This window comes from Cuculus canorus, chromosome 4 (genome assembly GCF_017976375.1).
Source record: "Cuculus canorus isolate bCucCan1 chromosome 4, bCucCan1.pri, whole genome shotgun sequence".
Lineage (NCBI taxonomy): Eukaryota > Metazoa > Chordata > Aves > Cuculiformes > Cuculidae > Cuculus > Cuculus canorus.
The window spans coordinates 20,683,869-20,701,934 of record NC_071404.1 but is presented as its reverse complement, the minus strand read 5'-3'; the positions used below and the strand labels follow the sequence as shown (position 1 = coordinate 20,701,934).

Here is an 18,066-nt window from a genome sequence, read left to right as displayed (position 1 = left end):
GTGCAAACATGGTGGGATAGTAGTAAATGGAAGCAGACCTTGTGCTTGGAACTAGATGTTTCCAGTGTGGCCTTTGAGTTTTGAAGTCTGGATATACTGCAGAGAGCAAGCATTTGTGCTGACAACAGCAGCGGTAGTCACCAACATATCACCAACACTTGCATTTGACACACATTTTCACTTCCCTGGGGACCAAAAATACACATTTCAAGTGGACTGATTAGAAGAGTTACCCCTAAAAGTACCCAGGTTTCTTTATTTACCAAAGCCATAGGAAAGAAATACTGTGTTACGGCTGTGATCGGTGTTCTGAAGTCCATGCTGACTCGCAGAGAGCATATATCTATGATTAAAAATTTCCTGAAATAAATTATTTCAGGCTGTATGCTGCTTTCATTTACATTTCAGATTACTGTTTCTGAGTGTAAAACTGGAGTCACACAGCCCTCCTGCTTCTGTGGCTCTGGCCCTGCCTATCCTGCCTGTGTTATTTTTTATAAGCCAGTTTCAAAGGCTTGAGTGCTGTGGTTGTGCCCTGTTGGACATTCTGAGTGTTGCCACTGCTCCCCAGCATTGCCAGTGCAAAAGTCCTGTTCTGTCTCTACTCCAGGGATCTCTTATTAATCTCTATACTAGTGAATAGCTCATTTTACTTTTGTGCATGCAAGATTGGTATTCTACTAGGTGTTATTTACACATTTAGACAATTCTCTGTGTGACGTTCAATGTATTATCAGAATTTAGGTTTTTAAAAAACTTTTTCCAGCCTTAACTATCGAGAAGTTAGAAGAAAATAATTCAGTTGACCTTAATACATTAAAAGTAGATAAACTGGTTTGCTGTCATTAGTCAATTGCCTCTTTCAATTAAATTTTATTAGATGAATCCCGGGAAACAAAACTCAGTAAACAATAATACAGAGTTGCTAATTGTTTCATGTTTCTTCACAGACAGTTGCTGCACGTTATTTCTATAAAGCTGCCCAAGGAGGACATATAGAAGGAACTTTACGATGTTCTCTGTACTACATCACAGGAAATATGGAAGACTTCCCTAGAGATCCAGAAAAAGCTGTAATGTAAGAAATTAAACCATTTGTTAAAGCAGAATGTATTTCTGATGGGATTATTTTGATTATTGGTTATTTTTAAGTCCATAGCCCAAATATCTTGTGCTTCATGGTGCTTACCTCAACAGAAAGCTCTTCTGCAGTGAAATTTGATCGAACTGAATACATTATTTAAATGACCGGTAGGTTTTGAGAGATGCTAAGTATTTTTAGTACTTTTTTCTGGAAGAACTCGAAGAGATTGTGTCAAACAACTCTGAGAGGTTGTAGCTAACAAAGCCATGCTTATTTGATTTCAAGAAATATCAAGCTCCTGATATTTTGCATCAAGAAAAAGACAGATAATTAGTTGTAGCACTTATTAAGGTATGATTGTGTTTGGTTTTTTTTTTTAAACAAAAAGAAAATAGCTTTGCCAAGCAAAACATAGGGTGTCTTTGATATGCTTAGAGATGAGTGGGCAAAATGTTCTCATCTAGTGAACAGTTACAAGACTAATCCAACAACTACTCTGAGATCCCATGGTTTGCCTTATAAAAGAAGTCAGGAAGTGATCCCATATCCTTTTGTGTCCCTTGAGTCGGTGTGAGTTGGGATAACATTGCTGGAGCACAGCTGTTTATTTTTTACTGTTTGTTCTTCTCTACAGCTGGGCAAAACACATTGCAGAAAAGAATGGATACTTAGGTCATGTCATCAGAAAAGCTCTCAATGCTTATCTGGAACTTTCATGGTATGTTTGTTTTGTTCTCTTCAATCTCATTTTGTATTTTTCACTTACTTTATAGCTTGATAAAAAAACACCCCACAAGTAGCAGCACTGCTGAAATCAGTAGCAAAATACCCATTGACATAAAGGGATGGAGGAGTTGATCCGAGGCATCATTCAAGAGTTTTGATAGAATCAAGAGGAAAAGAGGGAGTTCTTTCAGTGAAATGGTGGGGTATCTGCTCCCTGTGATTTTCATCCCATAGTAGTGTAGCGTGTAGTGTGCACTAGATTAGCCAGAGGAACAAACATCTTTCACTTCTAATATTCTCCCTGTTCCAAAAACCATACTTGGCTTTCTTAACTTGGTAATTACATGTCATGAAAACTCAGACTGCTGGATTAGATTTGTTCTTTATTGTATATGATAAATATTATTTTTTCTGTAAAGTATAATAGGAGGTTACGGCGTCCAATGAGTGAACCAAGAGGTTTCAAAATAGCCTCCAAGTTAATGCTCCATTTTTCAGTGACCTGTAGCCATGAGCATCAGATTCTGTTCGTGCAGGCATGAGGCTGTCATATGTGTTTAAGGCAAGGGTTTGCTTTATCCTGCAGCCTCACCGGGCTAGTATTTAATTAGTGCTTCAGGCTTAGGAGATCTACAGGAAACTCAGTGGACTGTTCTGGAGTAACTCATTTCTAGAAGAAGTTTCTTTATTTTCAGTCCCTCACAGACATTTCTCCTGAGACTTGGCCTTACTTTTCAACACTGAAAAACTCTCAGTTAATATTTTTGTAGCATCTTCTGATGTACAAGCCTGTGACTCTGTCCAGCTCACTCTGCATACAGTTGCATGAAAGTCCTGTGCACTCGACAGGTAGAACTTAAAGAATCCAGAAGGTCTGTCCTCAATGGGTAGGAGGAGGACACTGCTGGAGTCCCGCCTGAGATGCCAGTTACTGGGAGTGTAGGGGTAGTTACTTAGAAATACTGGTCCTAGTCACCTCTGGGTTTAGGAGTATGTTCACATTGAAGTCTTTGCTTCTGAATATTTCTTCATGTATCTTGCACAGGTGTAAATTGTTACGCTGCCAAACAGACCAAGTAACATGTTCCTCAGGCATAGGTGTTAGCAGCTGCATGTTCTACACATTTGTTAGTTTTATGGTAGTTTGATCTTCAGAGGCTGATTTAAAGGCCTTAAAAGTAGTTTCTTTTTCGAATTGCCCTTTGAGATTTAAGGATCAAATGAAGTAACTTCCCAGGTTCTGTGTCCTGGATTCCTTCTCTGGTGCTAGGTCTCCATTGTCACAGGTACAAGGAAGAATTTGTAAACTTGCAGAAGCTGTTGGGAAATAGGAGGTTACACCTGCTAATTCTGTAAGGGCAACTGCTTTCACAATTTCTTTTAAAGTTTCTTTGCTTAAGCACCTGCTCTTGAGATGAAATCATAGAATCACTATGGACCCACTGGATCATCAAGTCCAACCGTTCCTATCACTCCCTTAAACCATGTCCCTAAGCACTTCATCAACCCGTCTCTTAAACACCTCCAGGGAAGGTGACTCGACCACCTCCCTGGGCAGCCTGTTCCAGTGCCTGATGACTCTTTCTGTGAAGAATTTTTTTCTGATATCCAGCCTGAACCTCCCCTGGTAGAGTTTGAGGCCATTCTCCCTTGTCCTGTCCTCTGTCACTTGTGAGAAGAGGCCAGCTCCCTTCACAACCTCCTTTCAGGTAGTTGTAGAGAGTAATAAGGTCACCCCTCAGCCTCCTCTTCTCCAGGCTAAACAACCCCAGCTCTCTCAGCCACTCCTTGTAAGACTTGTTCCCCAGCCCCCTCACCAGCTCTGTTGCTCTTCTCTGGACACACTCCAGAGCCTCAACATCCTTCTTGTGGTGAGGGGTCCAGAACTGAACACAGTATTCAAGGTGCGGTCTCACCAGTGCCGAGTACAGAGGGAGAATAACCTCCCTGGACCTGCTGGTCACACTGTTTCTGATACAAGCCAAGATGCCATTGGCCTTCTTGGCCACCTGGGCACACTGCTGGCTCATGTTCAGTTGGCTGTCAACCATTACCCCCAGATCCCTCTCCTCCGTGCAGCTCTCCAGCCACTCTTCCCCCAGTCTGTAGCACTGCATAGGGTTGTTTTGCCCCAAGTGCAGGACCCGGCATTTGGCCTTGTTGAACCTCATGCCATTGGCCTCAGCCCAGCGGTCCAGCCTGTTCAGATCCCTTCGCAGAGCCTCCCTACCCTCCAGCAGATCCACACTTCCACCCAGCTTAGTGTCATCCGCAAACTTGCTGAGGGTGCACTCAATGCCTTCATCCAGGTCATTGATAAAGACATTGAACAGGGCTGGACCCAGTACCGAGCCCTGAGGAACCCCACTTGTGATTAGCCTCCAGCTGGAGTTAACTCCATTTACCACCACTCTCTGGGCCCGGCCATCCAACTAGTTTTCGACCCAGGAGTGTGTGCCCGTCCAGGACAGAGACTGACAGTTTCTGAAGCAGAATGCTGTGAGAAACTGTGTCAAAGGCTTTACTGAAGTCCAAGAAGACTACATTCACAGCCTTTCCCCCATCCAGTAGTCGAGTCATTTTGTCATAGAAGGCGATCAGGTTAGTTTGGCAAGATCTGCCTTTTGTAAACCCATGTTGACTGGGCCTGATCACCCGGTTCTCTTGTATGTGCTTCATGATAGCACTCAAGATTACCTGTTCCATGACTTTCCCCAGCACTGAGGTCAGACTGACAGGCCTGTAGTTCCCCGGATCCTCCCTGCAACCCTTCTTGTAGATGGGAAATGCTTATTTAACCATATTTGCTTCCAGTTAAACAAACCATTGGACCCTGAAACTTGCATGGGTTTAACTTTGTGTTGTGGAGAAAATTACTGGTTGTGTGACCCTTTAATAGGAAGCTTCCTCTTAATTTTGAATGCTTAGGCTTCATGATATTGAGTAGATGAGTGACAGAGAACATGAGGGATGGTCTCCTCTGGAATCATGAGCAGTGCTGTACCTCTATACTGCAATACTGAATTACTGTACTGCAAATGTAAAATTAGCTTTTATTACTTGCTTTGTAAGTGAGGTGCCTAGAGTCCATAGAGGGACTGAGACTGGCTTTTTTATTCACACATTCAAATGTCATGAAACAATTCCTGTTCCAAAGAATGCATAGTCAAAAAAGACAAGACAAACAAGTCATAAAAATAAGAGAGTAAGGCATACTGAAGAGTACTCAGATCAATGTTTGATGGATAGATGTACAGGTGAGTTAATTAAGGATGATTTTAAGTGAAAGCAGTACATCTTTTAAGCTTGTTGTATCTGGAACATTTAAATAGATAATTTGGCTTAACATCAATTCAACCTTATCATCAGTCTTGCACATAGAGTAAATGCACTCTGGAGCCAATCTGGCTTCAGTGTAAGAGAGAAAATGCTGCAAAATCTCAAGATCCAACATGGCTTGTTATGCCATGCATTGCCAGGAGATGTAGCTGTTGCATGGGTTTGCCAGCCTTTTGCTTTTAAACCTTGAACCACAGTTTTGCTGTCAGGTGATTTATTTAGTTGGTTTTTTTCAAAGTTAATTAAAATATGTGTTATTTTTGTTAGGGTTTTCATTGACGTATTTTGTCTAATATTAGGCATGAAGCTCTGCTGCATTACGTTTTAGCAGCTGAAACTGGGATTGAAGTGTCACAGTCAAATTTGGCACACATCTGTGAAGAAAGACCAGTAAGTAAATGTATTCGCAACTCATTATCCTAAAAGGAACACTTGTTAATAATAATGTGATCCTAATCTCTTATCTGTGATATGAATGGATGAATTATTTTCTTTCCAGGGCCTAGCAAGGAAGTACCTAGCAACTGATTGTGTTTGGAGATACTACAATTTCTCTGTTTCTCAAGTCAATGCACCTTCATTTGGTATGTATAAAGAATACTTTCTGAATTTTAATTTTACCTTTTTTAAAAAGTTCAAGAACTGTTTGTTACAACTTCTGTGCAAGTGAGCAAGTTAAGGAAAGAGTAATCCCTGCTTATCATAAATTTCCTTTTTAGTGTTTTGATAGGAATATTGGAAGGAAAAGGAATTTAAGTGCTATGTTTCAGTACAGCTTTTCTAATAATTTCCTTTCTATGGAATCAAATGGATAAAATTTGAATAAAATAAAAAAGCAGAACTCTGAGAATTGGCTAGATATTTAGGAGCCTGAGCAATTGACTCAAGGTTCAAGAAAAAAAAGTAGCAGTAGACCTTAGGAGCTCATGCTGTTTAGTTTATCAAAGAGAAAATCCAAAAGCAAATATACTTCTATATAGTAATTGAGTCATGAGAAACTAACAAAGGCTAAAGGATTCCTTATCTAATTTATTATTAGTTTTGCTGTTAGGGTACAGAGTTTATCAACATTGGCACGGCTTGCCTCGGGCAACTAAAGGATTCTCTCTTTAAAAAAAAAAAAAATTGAGAAGGTTTATTTACTTACAAGTTACATTCCTCCAGCCTTAAATTTTACTACATCTGTAACTTTAGTCACAAAGTCATTTTGGTGCCTTTGAAAGAGTTTTTCAGTATTTGAAAAAATTGATCTGATTGTCTTACAAGAAGGTTTAAGTGCTTTGTAATAAGCGTGTGGAAACATGAAATGTAAAAGTAGTTCGAGGTATTCATTTAAATACACAACAATGTGGAAACTGAATACTACATTGATACAGCCTGAAGCCACGGGAGCTGACAAACCATGTTAGGTTTTGTGAGGATTTTGTAGCTGTTTTAACAAGGTGCAGTTTGGATGAACCTTTGGCAGATGCACTGGTACAATCTTACATTAGAGAAGCTTCTGAAGGTCAGACTCATGGGATGCAACTGTGATCCTTTTAAGTGAAGGAGAGAAAACTTGCTGACTTTAGGAGGGGAACAATTGTATTACTTTATCTCCTCCTCACATGAGTAATAGAGGGGAGGTTTTTTTTCTTAGACCCCTCTCTGCAGTAGTGGAGGATCAAATGCCCTACTGTAAGGCCTGAGACCAAGAGTCTAACCCTGGTAGCAGAGATTCCAAGGGCTACATTATCAGCGTGACACAGGGTGAACTCAAGGCCACTGCCTGTTGCAGGACTGCTCTTTAGGCCAGGGCTGGTATGATGCAGTTGTCATGGCTGAGGAGAGCTCTCTTCTTCGTGATTTACTACAGCGTTCATGGCCTTCCACTCCACATCTGTGCCAGTCTGTCCACATAGTCTTTCTGCCTTTATTGGCAGTGACTGACTTGCTTCCAGAAAGAACTCTGCTACAGTCCATTCTAAAAGCAGGTGGAATTTCTAGGTAGCTGCCACAGACATGCCAGGCAAGGTGTAGAAGTGTTTCAAACCATTTGGGGAAAGCTTGGGTCATTAAGTATAGACATTGTCATGGGAGTTTTTAAACTCTTTAGCAGAGATTAGTGCCATGTCGTGCTTATTCCTGTCTGGGTCTATGCCCAGTCTGTTGACACATCTTATTACTTTGCAGTACCATAAGATGTTTGGAAAATATTTGCTGGAACAGGAAAATTCTATATCTACCGTTGTCATGGGTTGAGTTGAGTTTGGAACTAATGAAATTATAGTCAGCAATGTTTTGTAACTTTTGAGGTAGGTTCAGCTAACCGTAGCAACAGGTGCAGAACAAATACTCAGCACGTATTTAAGTCTTATCAAGTTAGTAGGGCTAACCTGGATAATACAGCTACAGGTTGTCCAAAGACAGATTCGGCAAGTGAAGAAGGAATGCAGTATGTCACTTAAGTCTCAGGGTTTTTTAAAGTAGCAATATCATTTACTAAATCACTTGAAGAGAAACCATGAGAAATATCATTGAATATAAATATTTTCAGTGAGCAGGCTCATTTAAAGTAGCCAATGAGTAAACCAGAGAGAAAGAGTACCTTTTCTTTTACAATATACTACTTTAAATAGAATTACTATTACCAAATTCTCCATCACATTAAGAGTTGGTTTATTCTCTTTCTGCAAATACTCTAAGTGGTTTGCTACTGTTTTCTTTCTACAGCTTATTTGAAGATGGGTGATTTCTACTACTATGGTTACCAGAACCAATCTAAAGACCTTGAGCTGTCAATGCGTATGTACGCACGGGCTGCGTTAGAGGGAGATTCACAGGTAGGTGAATTAGAACAGGTAGTTGTAATGTGGTTATAAAACATTGCAGTTTAGAACACTCTGAGGATTCATATTAGATTATTTTGCTTGGCTACATCTGCATTGAAGAAACCTGCTAGAATAAGTGATAATTATTTCAAAATACCTTGTCAAGTCAGTAGGTTGCTGTTTCGTGGCAATAGAAGGTAAACCTAGCATAGATGGACAGTCCTAGAATTGGGCCGTTTTGAAAGCTAAAGGTGAATGGCCTAATTCAGCATTACCCTACGTTGACACAATTGATTCTGTTGTGACCTTGGTATTTCGCTACTGCAAGGGGAAAAATTGATAGCCTGATAAGTTGTATTTCAGTCCTATCCTCTGCTGTTTTAGGATATAAATAAGAAGACTGGCCCATTTCCGGTGTTGAGTGATTTCTAGGTTGAATTCACAATGAGGGTGGTGAGGCACTGGAACAGGTTGCCCAGGGAAGTTTTGGATGCCCCATCCCTGGAACTGTTCAAGGCCGGGTTGAAGGGGCCTTGAGCAGCCTGATCTAGTGGGAGGTTGCAACTAGATGATCTCTAAAGTCCCTTCCAACACAAACCGTTCTATGATTCTATGAAATATATATATGAAAATTGGATAGTTAGAAAGTATGTGGGTTTTTTTATCTCTAGGGTTTCTTTAATTTGGCCCTTGTCGTAGAAGAGGGCAACTCCATACCTTCCTACATTTTGGATCACTTGGAAATTGATCAGGCACTGCATTCTAGTAATACATCACTTCTTCAGGAACTCTATTACAGGTGAGTCTTTTTTCCCTTTAATCAGCATCTTCTATTTTTCCGTGCAAGTAGCATTTACTCTGGAGAACAGTAACTCCTACAATTATTAACTTTGTTCAGTTGTATGTTTTAAGGCAAGACAAGGTCAACATGCTTGAAATGCTTAAATTGCCTAAATATGTGTCATTCTATGCCTATTAAAGAGACCTTGTTATATGTGGTTACCCAAAGTAGCAGGGATTGGATTTAATGATCCAGGAGGTCTTTTGCTATTTGGTATATTAATATATAGTCAGTGATAGGTATATCCTAAGTTAGGCACTGACGATGTGTATACAGTCCAAAGCAATCTTTTAATGATAAATACAGGATAATATAATACAGAACTTAAAAATATGTAAACTGGATAACAGCAGACCTTTCTATTTAGTCTGCAAAGACATTCTAGCCTGGCACAGAATATTAAATATGTGAGAAGGTTACATGCCTGCTGCCTGAACTGCCTGTGCCAGCAGTGTTCATGCACAAACGACCTGCAGTCTTCTAGTTCTAGTACAGAACTTAAGTTTCCTTTACCTGAGTAAAGCAATGCATGTTGGAAAAAGTACAGATGGAATGGAAAACTTACACAGTTTTGGTGGATTTGTGGAATTGCTTTTCCAATATGTAAGGAGTTGACAGTTAATGCCAGCATGGTGTCATCTGCAAACTTGCTGAGCGTGCACTCAATCTCGCTGTCTATATCATTGATGAAGACATTAAACAGCACTGGTCCCAGTACGGACGCCTGAGGGACACCACTTGTCACGGATCTCCATCTGGACGCCAAGCCACTGACCACTACTCTCTAAATATGACCATCCAACCAATTTATTATCTACTGAGCAGTCCACCTATCAAATCCATATCTCTCCAATTTAGAGAGAAGGATGTTGTGGGGGTTGGTGTCAGAGGCTTTACTGAAGTCCAAATACATCACATCCATTGCTTTTCCTATGTCCATTGATGTGTTCACCTCATTATAGGAAGCCACTAAGTTGATCAGGCAGGACTTGCCCTTGGTAAAGCCATGCTGGCTGTCTTGAATCACCTCCCTGTCCTCCATGTGCTTTAGCATAGCTTATAGAAGGATCTGTTCCATGATCTTCCCAGCACAGAGGTGAGGCTGACAGGTCTGTAGTTCCCAGGCATCTTTTCTACCCTTTTTAAAAATGGGCGCAATGTAGCCCTTCTTCCAGTCACCAGGGACTTCTCCTGACTGCCATGACTTTTCAAATATCATGGAGAGTGGCTTGGCAACCACATCAGCCAATTCCCTCAGCACTCTGGGATGCATCTCATCAGGTCCTATAGATTTATACATGTTCTGGTTCCTCAGGTGGTCATCATCATACCCTTTTGTTCAGAAGGGCAAGTACTTTATATAAATACATTATATATTTGTATAAATTATATACAATTTTTATATCTAATTTTTAAAATATATAGATATGTATATACACCACACCTCCACTCATCCTTCCCTCCTCATCTTGGTAGAAAAAGATCAACTGTAGCTTAAAATAGATGCCTGTGATTTAGATGGAAGTGAGAAATCTCAGCTTACCCCACAACAGATACTTTGTAGCTAGTCTGATATAGCACTCTTCAAACTCTTGACTACACTGTGTAGTGCTAAGTTGTTTCTAAAGGGAGTTTAGGCACCTTTGTCCTGCACAGGCAACTAAATATTGTAAATCTAGCTTTGAATCAAGTCCTAGTCGTTTAACTCAGATTAGTTAAAATTATCTTGGGTACAACTTTATGCTGTGACTGCTTGGCAAGGGTAGCCTGGATGCATTGTTGACTAATAAGAAAATAAAATACTACACTGCTAGGGTAAGGTATTCTGTGCTTAATGAGGTTAATCTGATATTTCATGAGTTTTCGCTTCACCATCTGTGAGATAGTGATGATAATATGCTTGTTTTTCTGGACTACTAAGGTTTGCTGCAAGCCCACTTGAGATTCCCAGATGACAGATGTCACAAAATTGTAGATGAGGACTAATTAGTTGTTTTCATCTTCTTGTTGTAGGTGCTGGAATAATAGCAATCAAGAATCAATTAGTCCATGCTCCTTAGCTTTGCTTTATTTTTACATGAGAGTTTTCTGGAACAATATTTTACAATCTACTCTGGTATGTATTGCTCCTTTGTGACATGCACGGTCCATTTGGAACGCTACCTTGGCCTTGCATTGCTCTAATATATGTTTTTAAACTTACTGTCACAGATCTACTTCATGGGAACCTTTCTTTTATCAGTTCTGGTTGCATTTGCAGTGCAGTATTTTCAGTCTTTATCTGGTAAGTATTTGTCATAGTAAAACTGAAGAAGGAGGGGTGCTCTTTTTGTTTCAGTAAAAACTTCAGAAATAAAAGCAGGAATTCTAGATTTCGTAGAGCTACCTCTGAACAGCAACTTCTTTGACACACAAGTCATTTTTTGGTCATTGAAAAAGGGCTGGATGAAGCGAGGCATCAGTTTAAACCTGTTGGTTTTTTGAGAGTTTCCCTTTATAAAGGACATCGTTAAGAAGAACATTAACTGCAGGAGATTATGACTGGAAATAAGAGATTATTTCCGATCTCTCAACATGTGACATTGTTAGAGTAGTTATATGACTTTGAGTTCATATATTGCTTCCACAGTGGTGGAACACAGACTGTGTTCCCCATTTCATATGACCGGATCCATTCAGATAGAAGGTGGGAGAAGTGAGGTGCAGATTGCTGCTACATGGGTGTAACTTAGAAGGAGGCAGTTCAGCCTCTTCAGACCAGTAACAGAATCAATAAATACATTCAGTCAGTGCTTGGAGATGGCTCCTGTACTAAGGTAGAAAAGTTTGCTGTATGTTCTCTGTTCCAATGGGACAGAGAATATTAAGGGACAGAAAACCAAATGCCTGACTTCAGCACCTTAAAACTCCAATAACTTTCTCACCATATTGAAAGAGATATCTTTCAATATCAAAATTACATTGCTCAGGAAAGGGAAGAAAAACCCTACTATCACATGCAAAAATAATGAGTCATCCTTTAAAAACCATTGCCAGCTTCAGCCAAGTATTTAACTTCAAATCACAAGACAGGATCTTGATCAGGAAGTTGTGAAATTCATATTACCAGTTATGAAAAGAATTTCTTCCACTAAATACATTTTCTTATGTTGTGGTTTAACCCCAGTAGACAGCTTAAGGCTATGTCAGGAAATACTGGGTTTTGACATATTTATGTAGTAAAATACAGAAAAAGCTGCTTTCCATACTGACAGCCTATACCTTTAAGGACCAGTATTTAAAACTCAACAAAATAGCATTAAATGTAAAAAGTTTATTTCAATTCTTGAAATTTCTATTTGTCATTTAAGACAGGTAACTGTGACGAATATGCTGATTATGGAAATAACTTTGAAACCCTGCTTTCTTTTTTTTAGTAGCTATAGTTTATTTAACTTGGGAATCATACTACATGTGTACGAAGTATATAGTTACAGATATTCTTCTTTCAATATTTCCTAACCTTTGATTATTATGTTTATATTGTGATTTTTATATCCACATAATACGAAAGTATTGATGAATAGACTTCCTAAGTGCAGTAGGGTCTTTTCTAATCATTTCTTTTGATGTTTTCCCAAAGGCCATAATTCTTCTGAAACAAGATCAGAACCATTGTCAGATGAACCTTCTTCCTTAGGGAATAGCAATGAGGATGCTACCAGACTAGTAGAGCAAAATGAATCTACTTTTTCAGATGATTTAGCACAGCAGGAGTCAAACCCTCAGAATCCTCTCATTATGAGCTGAAGTGTAGTTTCCTTATGGTTGACAACCCATTGGGAAGATGGGATATGAGCAACTATGAATGTAAGAACAGGCAATGAACTCTATTACTATCGTTAGTAATGCAATCCAACAGCCAAAATTGTAGGGAAATTCACTGATCTGATTTCTCCACTATTGAAGAAAACCCTCCTTGTAATTTATCTAACACTCCAGACAGATAATACTGGTTATCTCACTATACCCAATGCAGGATCATACTGTATTTTGTTGAAGTAATGGAAGACAACATGCAAAGTCTTTGTATAATCAAAGAATGAGCAAACCACCCACCAGTTTTGATGGAGAAGTTTTACTCACATACCTTATTAAATTGCCTTTACTGCATTTGAGCTTAATTTACTGGTGAAGATAGAGTTTTCTGATTTGGAAGCATGGAAATTACATAAAAATGAAAACCAGCCACTAACTCTTTCCAGGTTCCATCATGGCACACTCGTCAGGGCTTTGGTATGTGCAGTGATAACAACTACTGTTTTGGCATTTTATATTCCATCCTAACTCTTTTGATGTAAAAAGTGTTCTATTTTGAAAGAAGAACACCAGGAAGATTTGCAATGTGATTATAACAGTGGTTCTGCTGGTTAAGCCTTGAAATGTCAAAGTTTCACAAGTGTCAGCAGTTCACTGGTAGACACAACAAAATGGTTCCTGCCCTGCCAAGAGCCACTGGTTATATAAAATAGCTTCCCTAATGAATAAATAAAAGAATATTTTAAGTTGAACAGGTGACACAAAGTGAATGAACGGTTTATTTTTTGATTTTTCCATTTATAACATTGTCAGATATTTATTTCATGTTCTTCAGTAACTCTTAATAAGACACCTCTTTAAGTGAACAGTTTATTTGATAAATTTTAGGTGGGATATGTGGATAACAAATATGGAGTGCAGATGCCTTCTGTGTGATTTAAAGCTGTCTAGTAAGTGACTGTAGGAATGATCTGACCTTTATAGCAGTTGTGCATGCACCTCTGCAAAATGATGTAGATCACAGCTTATAAATTGCATCAATCTATGCATTATTGAGGGTTAAAGCCACTCTCCTTGCACTACATTATTTACTCTTGTAAATAAAAATATTTTTCTAATTCAGCCTGTATGTGAAGGATTTTTTTAAAAACATTTGTCAGGTGAAATAGTATCTTCTTGCAAATTCCCAAGGACATGATTTAGATGTCTGTTTTCTTATCAAACGGGACGATCGTTCTTTGCAGAAAGTCAGGTGTAGCCTTTGAAGACAAATAGTTGTTGCAACATAGTCATGATGTTGGGTATCAAATGGCATCTGCGATCTGATGGTGACATAAAACTATCAGGACATGCATATGGTAAATCTTGCTCATAGTGTACTACATATGTAGTAAAATTGAAGCCCTTAGTGAAATATTAATCGCACAGCATGACTGCAACTTGTGTGTTGAAATGATAGAATCCTACAGTGATTTGAATTGCAAGGGACCTTAAAGAAGATCAACCCCTCTGCCATGGGCTGGGACACATCCCACTAGATAAGGTTGTTCAAGGCCCAAACACCTCCAGGGATGAGGCATCCACAGTTCCCTGGGCAACCTGTGCCAGCCAATGTCTCAACATCCTCATTGTGAAGAATTTCTTTCTAATGTCCAGTCTAAATCTCCTCTCTGCCTTCTGGTTCCTATTATTACTTGCCCTTGTAAAAAGTCCCTCCCCAGCTTTCTTGTAGCCCCTCCAGGTACTGGAAAGCTGCTGTAAGGTCACCCCGGAGCCTTCTCTTCTCCAGGCTGAACAACCCCAACTCTCTCAGCCTGTCCTCGGAGCAGAGGTGCTCCAGCTCCAGGACTTCTATATCTTCGGATTCCTCAGGTGGTCACGAACCTGATCTTCCCCTATAGTGGGAGAGGCTTTACCCCCCTGGTTTCCATCCTGTTGTTCATTGACCCAGGAGGGGTGAGGACAGTGGTTGCCAGGAAAGACTGAGGCAAAAAACATTGCACTGAGGTTGGGGGCATGGGACTCAGAGCTTGGATGTTTATAAAGACACCTAATTCCTATGCCAGAAGGGCAAATTATTAATTACAGTAAAAAATGTAACAGTGAGTCTATACCTATATACAAGGTATGTGTGTTAAAAGCAGCTGCATACAGGTATGTGAGCAACAAAACAAGAAAAGATTGGGAGTAACAAGTGACCGAAATGGAAAGGAAGAAATCCCATGCATAATTGCAGTATGTGCTTACATTACTGTAAACATTGGTTGTGTTTGGAGAAAAAAGAATAAAATAAACACAAAAAACCCAAAACCAACCACCCAAAACAAACAACCCCCCCAACCACTTGCTGTAAATTAGATATTCTGAAGTATTGAGGTTTCAAACTTGAATTGCACCAGTGCTTTGTGGCCATTGACTTAAGAGACTTGGGTTGTTTGGTAAGTGCTATCAGATGCCCATCCACCTTTGGGTATCTTTAAAGTCCCTTGGAAGAAAACTGGCTGCAACACGTTCGTTTATAACCGCTCAGTGAACTTTCATCTCTGCTAATGTACCTGTTGACCTTGTTTCCCTCCCTGGTTCACATTTTCTGATTCCTGTTGTTTTCCTTCATTTCTCCACATTGACCTCTCCTTAATCACTCATCAGCCTTCTAAATAGCTCCCAATATTCAGCACTGCTAATTGCTCTTATCAGTTCTGCCAGGTGAACAAGTCCATTAGCACAGCCAAGCATTGGTTTATGACAGTCCAACAAGCAGAAACCAAGATACCTGACTGGTGTTTTCCATCTGTTCATTATGGCATGGCCCAGTTCGTGGATTTACAAAGCAAGTATCTTTAATTGTGTGTTATAAGCAAATCTCCCTGGCTAGATTTGTATTAATAAACTAATGAAGGCTGGGCTCCGTTATCTGGCTGTGATTAATTAAACTCTTCCTGAAAATCTGGTTGCCTTGTGTACTGCTTTTGGAGAACAGCCCTAGCCCATAAAACTCCTTTAATGGTGCCCAGCTGTTTTCCAAGAGGATTCTACTCAAAACTGCTTCACGTTGGGTCAGAAAGGACATCACCAAATATCTGAGATGATCACAAGCCAGTGCTCGAGCATATCCTTCAGGCCTTATTTAGATTAATTGTGCAGATGAACCAAGACTGCTGGCCTTTGCTCCATTCCACCCCCAAGCAACTGCTGTAAAGTTAGTGCCTTTGATTTCACCAGCCTGTTTATCAATGTGTGCCTTCCAGCTATCCAAATATATTCAGAGTTGGCTTGAAGGCTTGCTTTCTTGGGAGCAGCGTGCTCAGCAGGTGTTTGCAGAGCACGGGACAGACTTTTCTAAACGCACCAGTACTGACTGACTGGAATGATAAATCCAAATCTCCACTCATGCTTTACCTTGTTTCAGGAAGATCAAAATGTAGTTTTGCCCCTTTGGTCTGCAGAATTGGTAAGGAGCAATAACACCCTCCCTACCTCCTTGTCTGCCATCTTTCCCTGTTGCCAAGGTTTAGAGATTCACATCTGTTCATCACTGTTGCATTGCTCTTCCAGCTCTTCCAAGCCAGCTCCACTTGTATGCAGACAGCTCTCCGATTTCATTTTCACGTCACCAACAGCTTGCTAGTCCCAGAAAACAAGTTAACCATTTCAATTCAGTTGGTTACACCACCAGTAGGGGAAACCTAGATACGCTTAATCTAATGAAAATAGCTGGAGTTGTCTACATAAAACAAATATGAGGAACTGTGGAGAATCAGAAGTATTATCTCTAGATATTTTAAAACCTTTACTGCTTAGCTGTGATATGTACTAAGTTACATATTAAAGTCACTAGCAACCTTCAGAAGCAGTAATAGGCCAAGATTTAGGAGTTAATTTACTGACCTGGAAAGCAGCAATAAAATAGAGACATGAATCCAAATATTCCATAGCCTAGAGAAATTCTGGCCAGCTTCTTCAGGTACCCAACTTGGACTAACAGTATTAAAAGTGATCTCCTACACTCATTGAAAGTATGTAGATATCCTTAGAGAAGGTAAAATCCACAATGGACGTGACAGCCATGCAGAGATAACCATGACTAGCGCGGATGCAACCTAAGAGGCTCTTGGGCTGGATCCAGAGGCAGTCTGGCAGCAGTGCCTGTTTCTCCTAGGGTAAACTCTTCTGTCTTGTGTGGCACTGCATTATTGCACTGTGTAAACATAGCCTCTGTGCCTTTCCGGTATTAAAAGGAGATAATAAGGTTCACTTTCATAAACTGGCATATCCGGTGAGAACACAGAGGAGATCTTTGGTGCGTGGGTACTATCAGCACCACACAGGTTTGCACAGAGGAGGAGCATATGACAGAGTCAGTTACGCTGATGCTGATAACAGTGATAGGAAACACCTTGTTCAGCATCTTGAGTAATGAAATACCTATGTATGTTTCCAAGAAGGCTTTATTACCCCATGTACTAATTCAGATAGCAAGAAGGAAAAAAAAAAAATATGAAAAAACAGGCTATTTACCAAATGCCTTCTTTGTGCCTATTTGTACCTTGTGTCTCAATACCATTATCCTGGGAATGTTTAGATTCTCTTGTGACGCATTAAATGCGTAAAGGGTACATACATAAAATACAAGCCCTTTTTCAGCTGGAATAATTTTGTGGTCGTAAGTCCACCTATAAAAATCATAAAGGGTAAATTCCCCAGGCATCCACCTACCCCACTACCGTTTGTATATGAAAGCAGAAATTTAGATATCTACCCACCACTTTTTGTACCTGCCTCATATAATTCAGAACTGTTTGAAGGGCTGCAGATGGGAGGTTGGATTTAATAAAAGCCCCTTCTGCAAGTATGTAACTATATATACGATCAGCTCTTATGAGTGAGGTAAAAGGATTTTCTTTGAAACATGTAAAAAGACATGTTGTGTAAAAGACATGTTATGTTAGCAACTGCACACCTAGGACAGTGAGAAATACGGCTTACAAGATGGAACTTTTGAAGACATACAATGTTAATGCTACTTAACTGAAGAATAATTAATTTAAAAACTCTTAAGTGTTTGCCTCACCCTCGATCTCCTCTGCATATGTTATAGTTCAGCCCCAGCTGGCCACTAAGCACCACAAAGCCACTCGCTGACTCCCCACAGTGGGATAAGGGAGAGAATCAGAAGGGTAAAAGTGAGAAAAAATTGTGGGTTGAAATAAATACAGATTAAGAGGTAAAGCAAAAGCCATGTGCACAGGCAAAACAAAACAAGGAATTCATTCACTGCTTCCTATTGGCAGGCAGATGTTCAGTCGTCTCTGGGAAAGCAGGGATCCATCATAAGTAACTGTTACTTGAGAAGACAAACACCATACTCTGTACATCTCCCTTTCCTCCTCCTTCTCCCAGCTGCAGTTCCTTAGTGTTCCTGCTCCAAGCGGAGCCTTTTCTGTCAGCTACAGTCTCTTCAGGAGTAT

At 39.9% G+C, this 18,066-nt stretch overlaps 1 protein-coding gene across 1 annotated transcript in view; it reads left to right on the top strand.

Moving 5' to 3' along the window:
* The window catches only part of SEL1L3 (SEL1L family member 3), a 37,662-nt gene extending 23,942 nt beyond the window's left edge, over nucleotides 1-13,720 (top strand). The window contains exons 16-24 of the mRNA XM_054066074.1: nucleotides 951-1,078; nucleotides 1,719-1,802; nucleotides 5,449-5,539; nucleotides 5,649-5,733; nucleotides 7,862-7,971; nucleotides 8,631-8,758; nucleotides 10,814-10,916; nucleotides 11,012-11,084; nucleotides 12,423-13,720. Coding sequence (XP_053922049.1) covers nucleotides 951-1,078; nucleotides 1,719-1,802; nucleotides 5,449-5,539; nucleotides 5,649-5,733; nucleotides 7,862-7,971; nucleotides 8,631-8,758; nucleotides 10,814-10,916; nucleotides 11,012-11,084; nucleotides 12,423-12,589 — 969 coding nt within the window. The 3' untranslated portion in view covers nucleotides 12,590-13,720. The remainder of the gene's footprint in view (nucleotides 1-950; nucleotides 1,079-1,718; nucleotides 1,803-5,448; nucleotides 5,540-5,648; nucleotides 5,734-7,861; nucleotides 7,972-8,630; nucleotides 8,759-10,813; nucleotides 10,917-11,011; nucleotides 11,085-12,422) is intronic.
* Nucleotides 13,721-18,066: the final 4,346 nt, after the last annotated feature.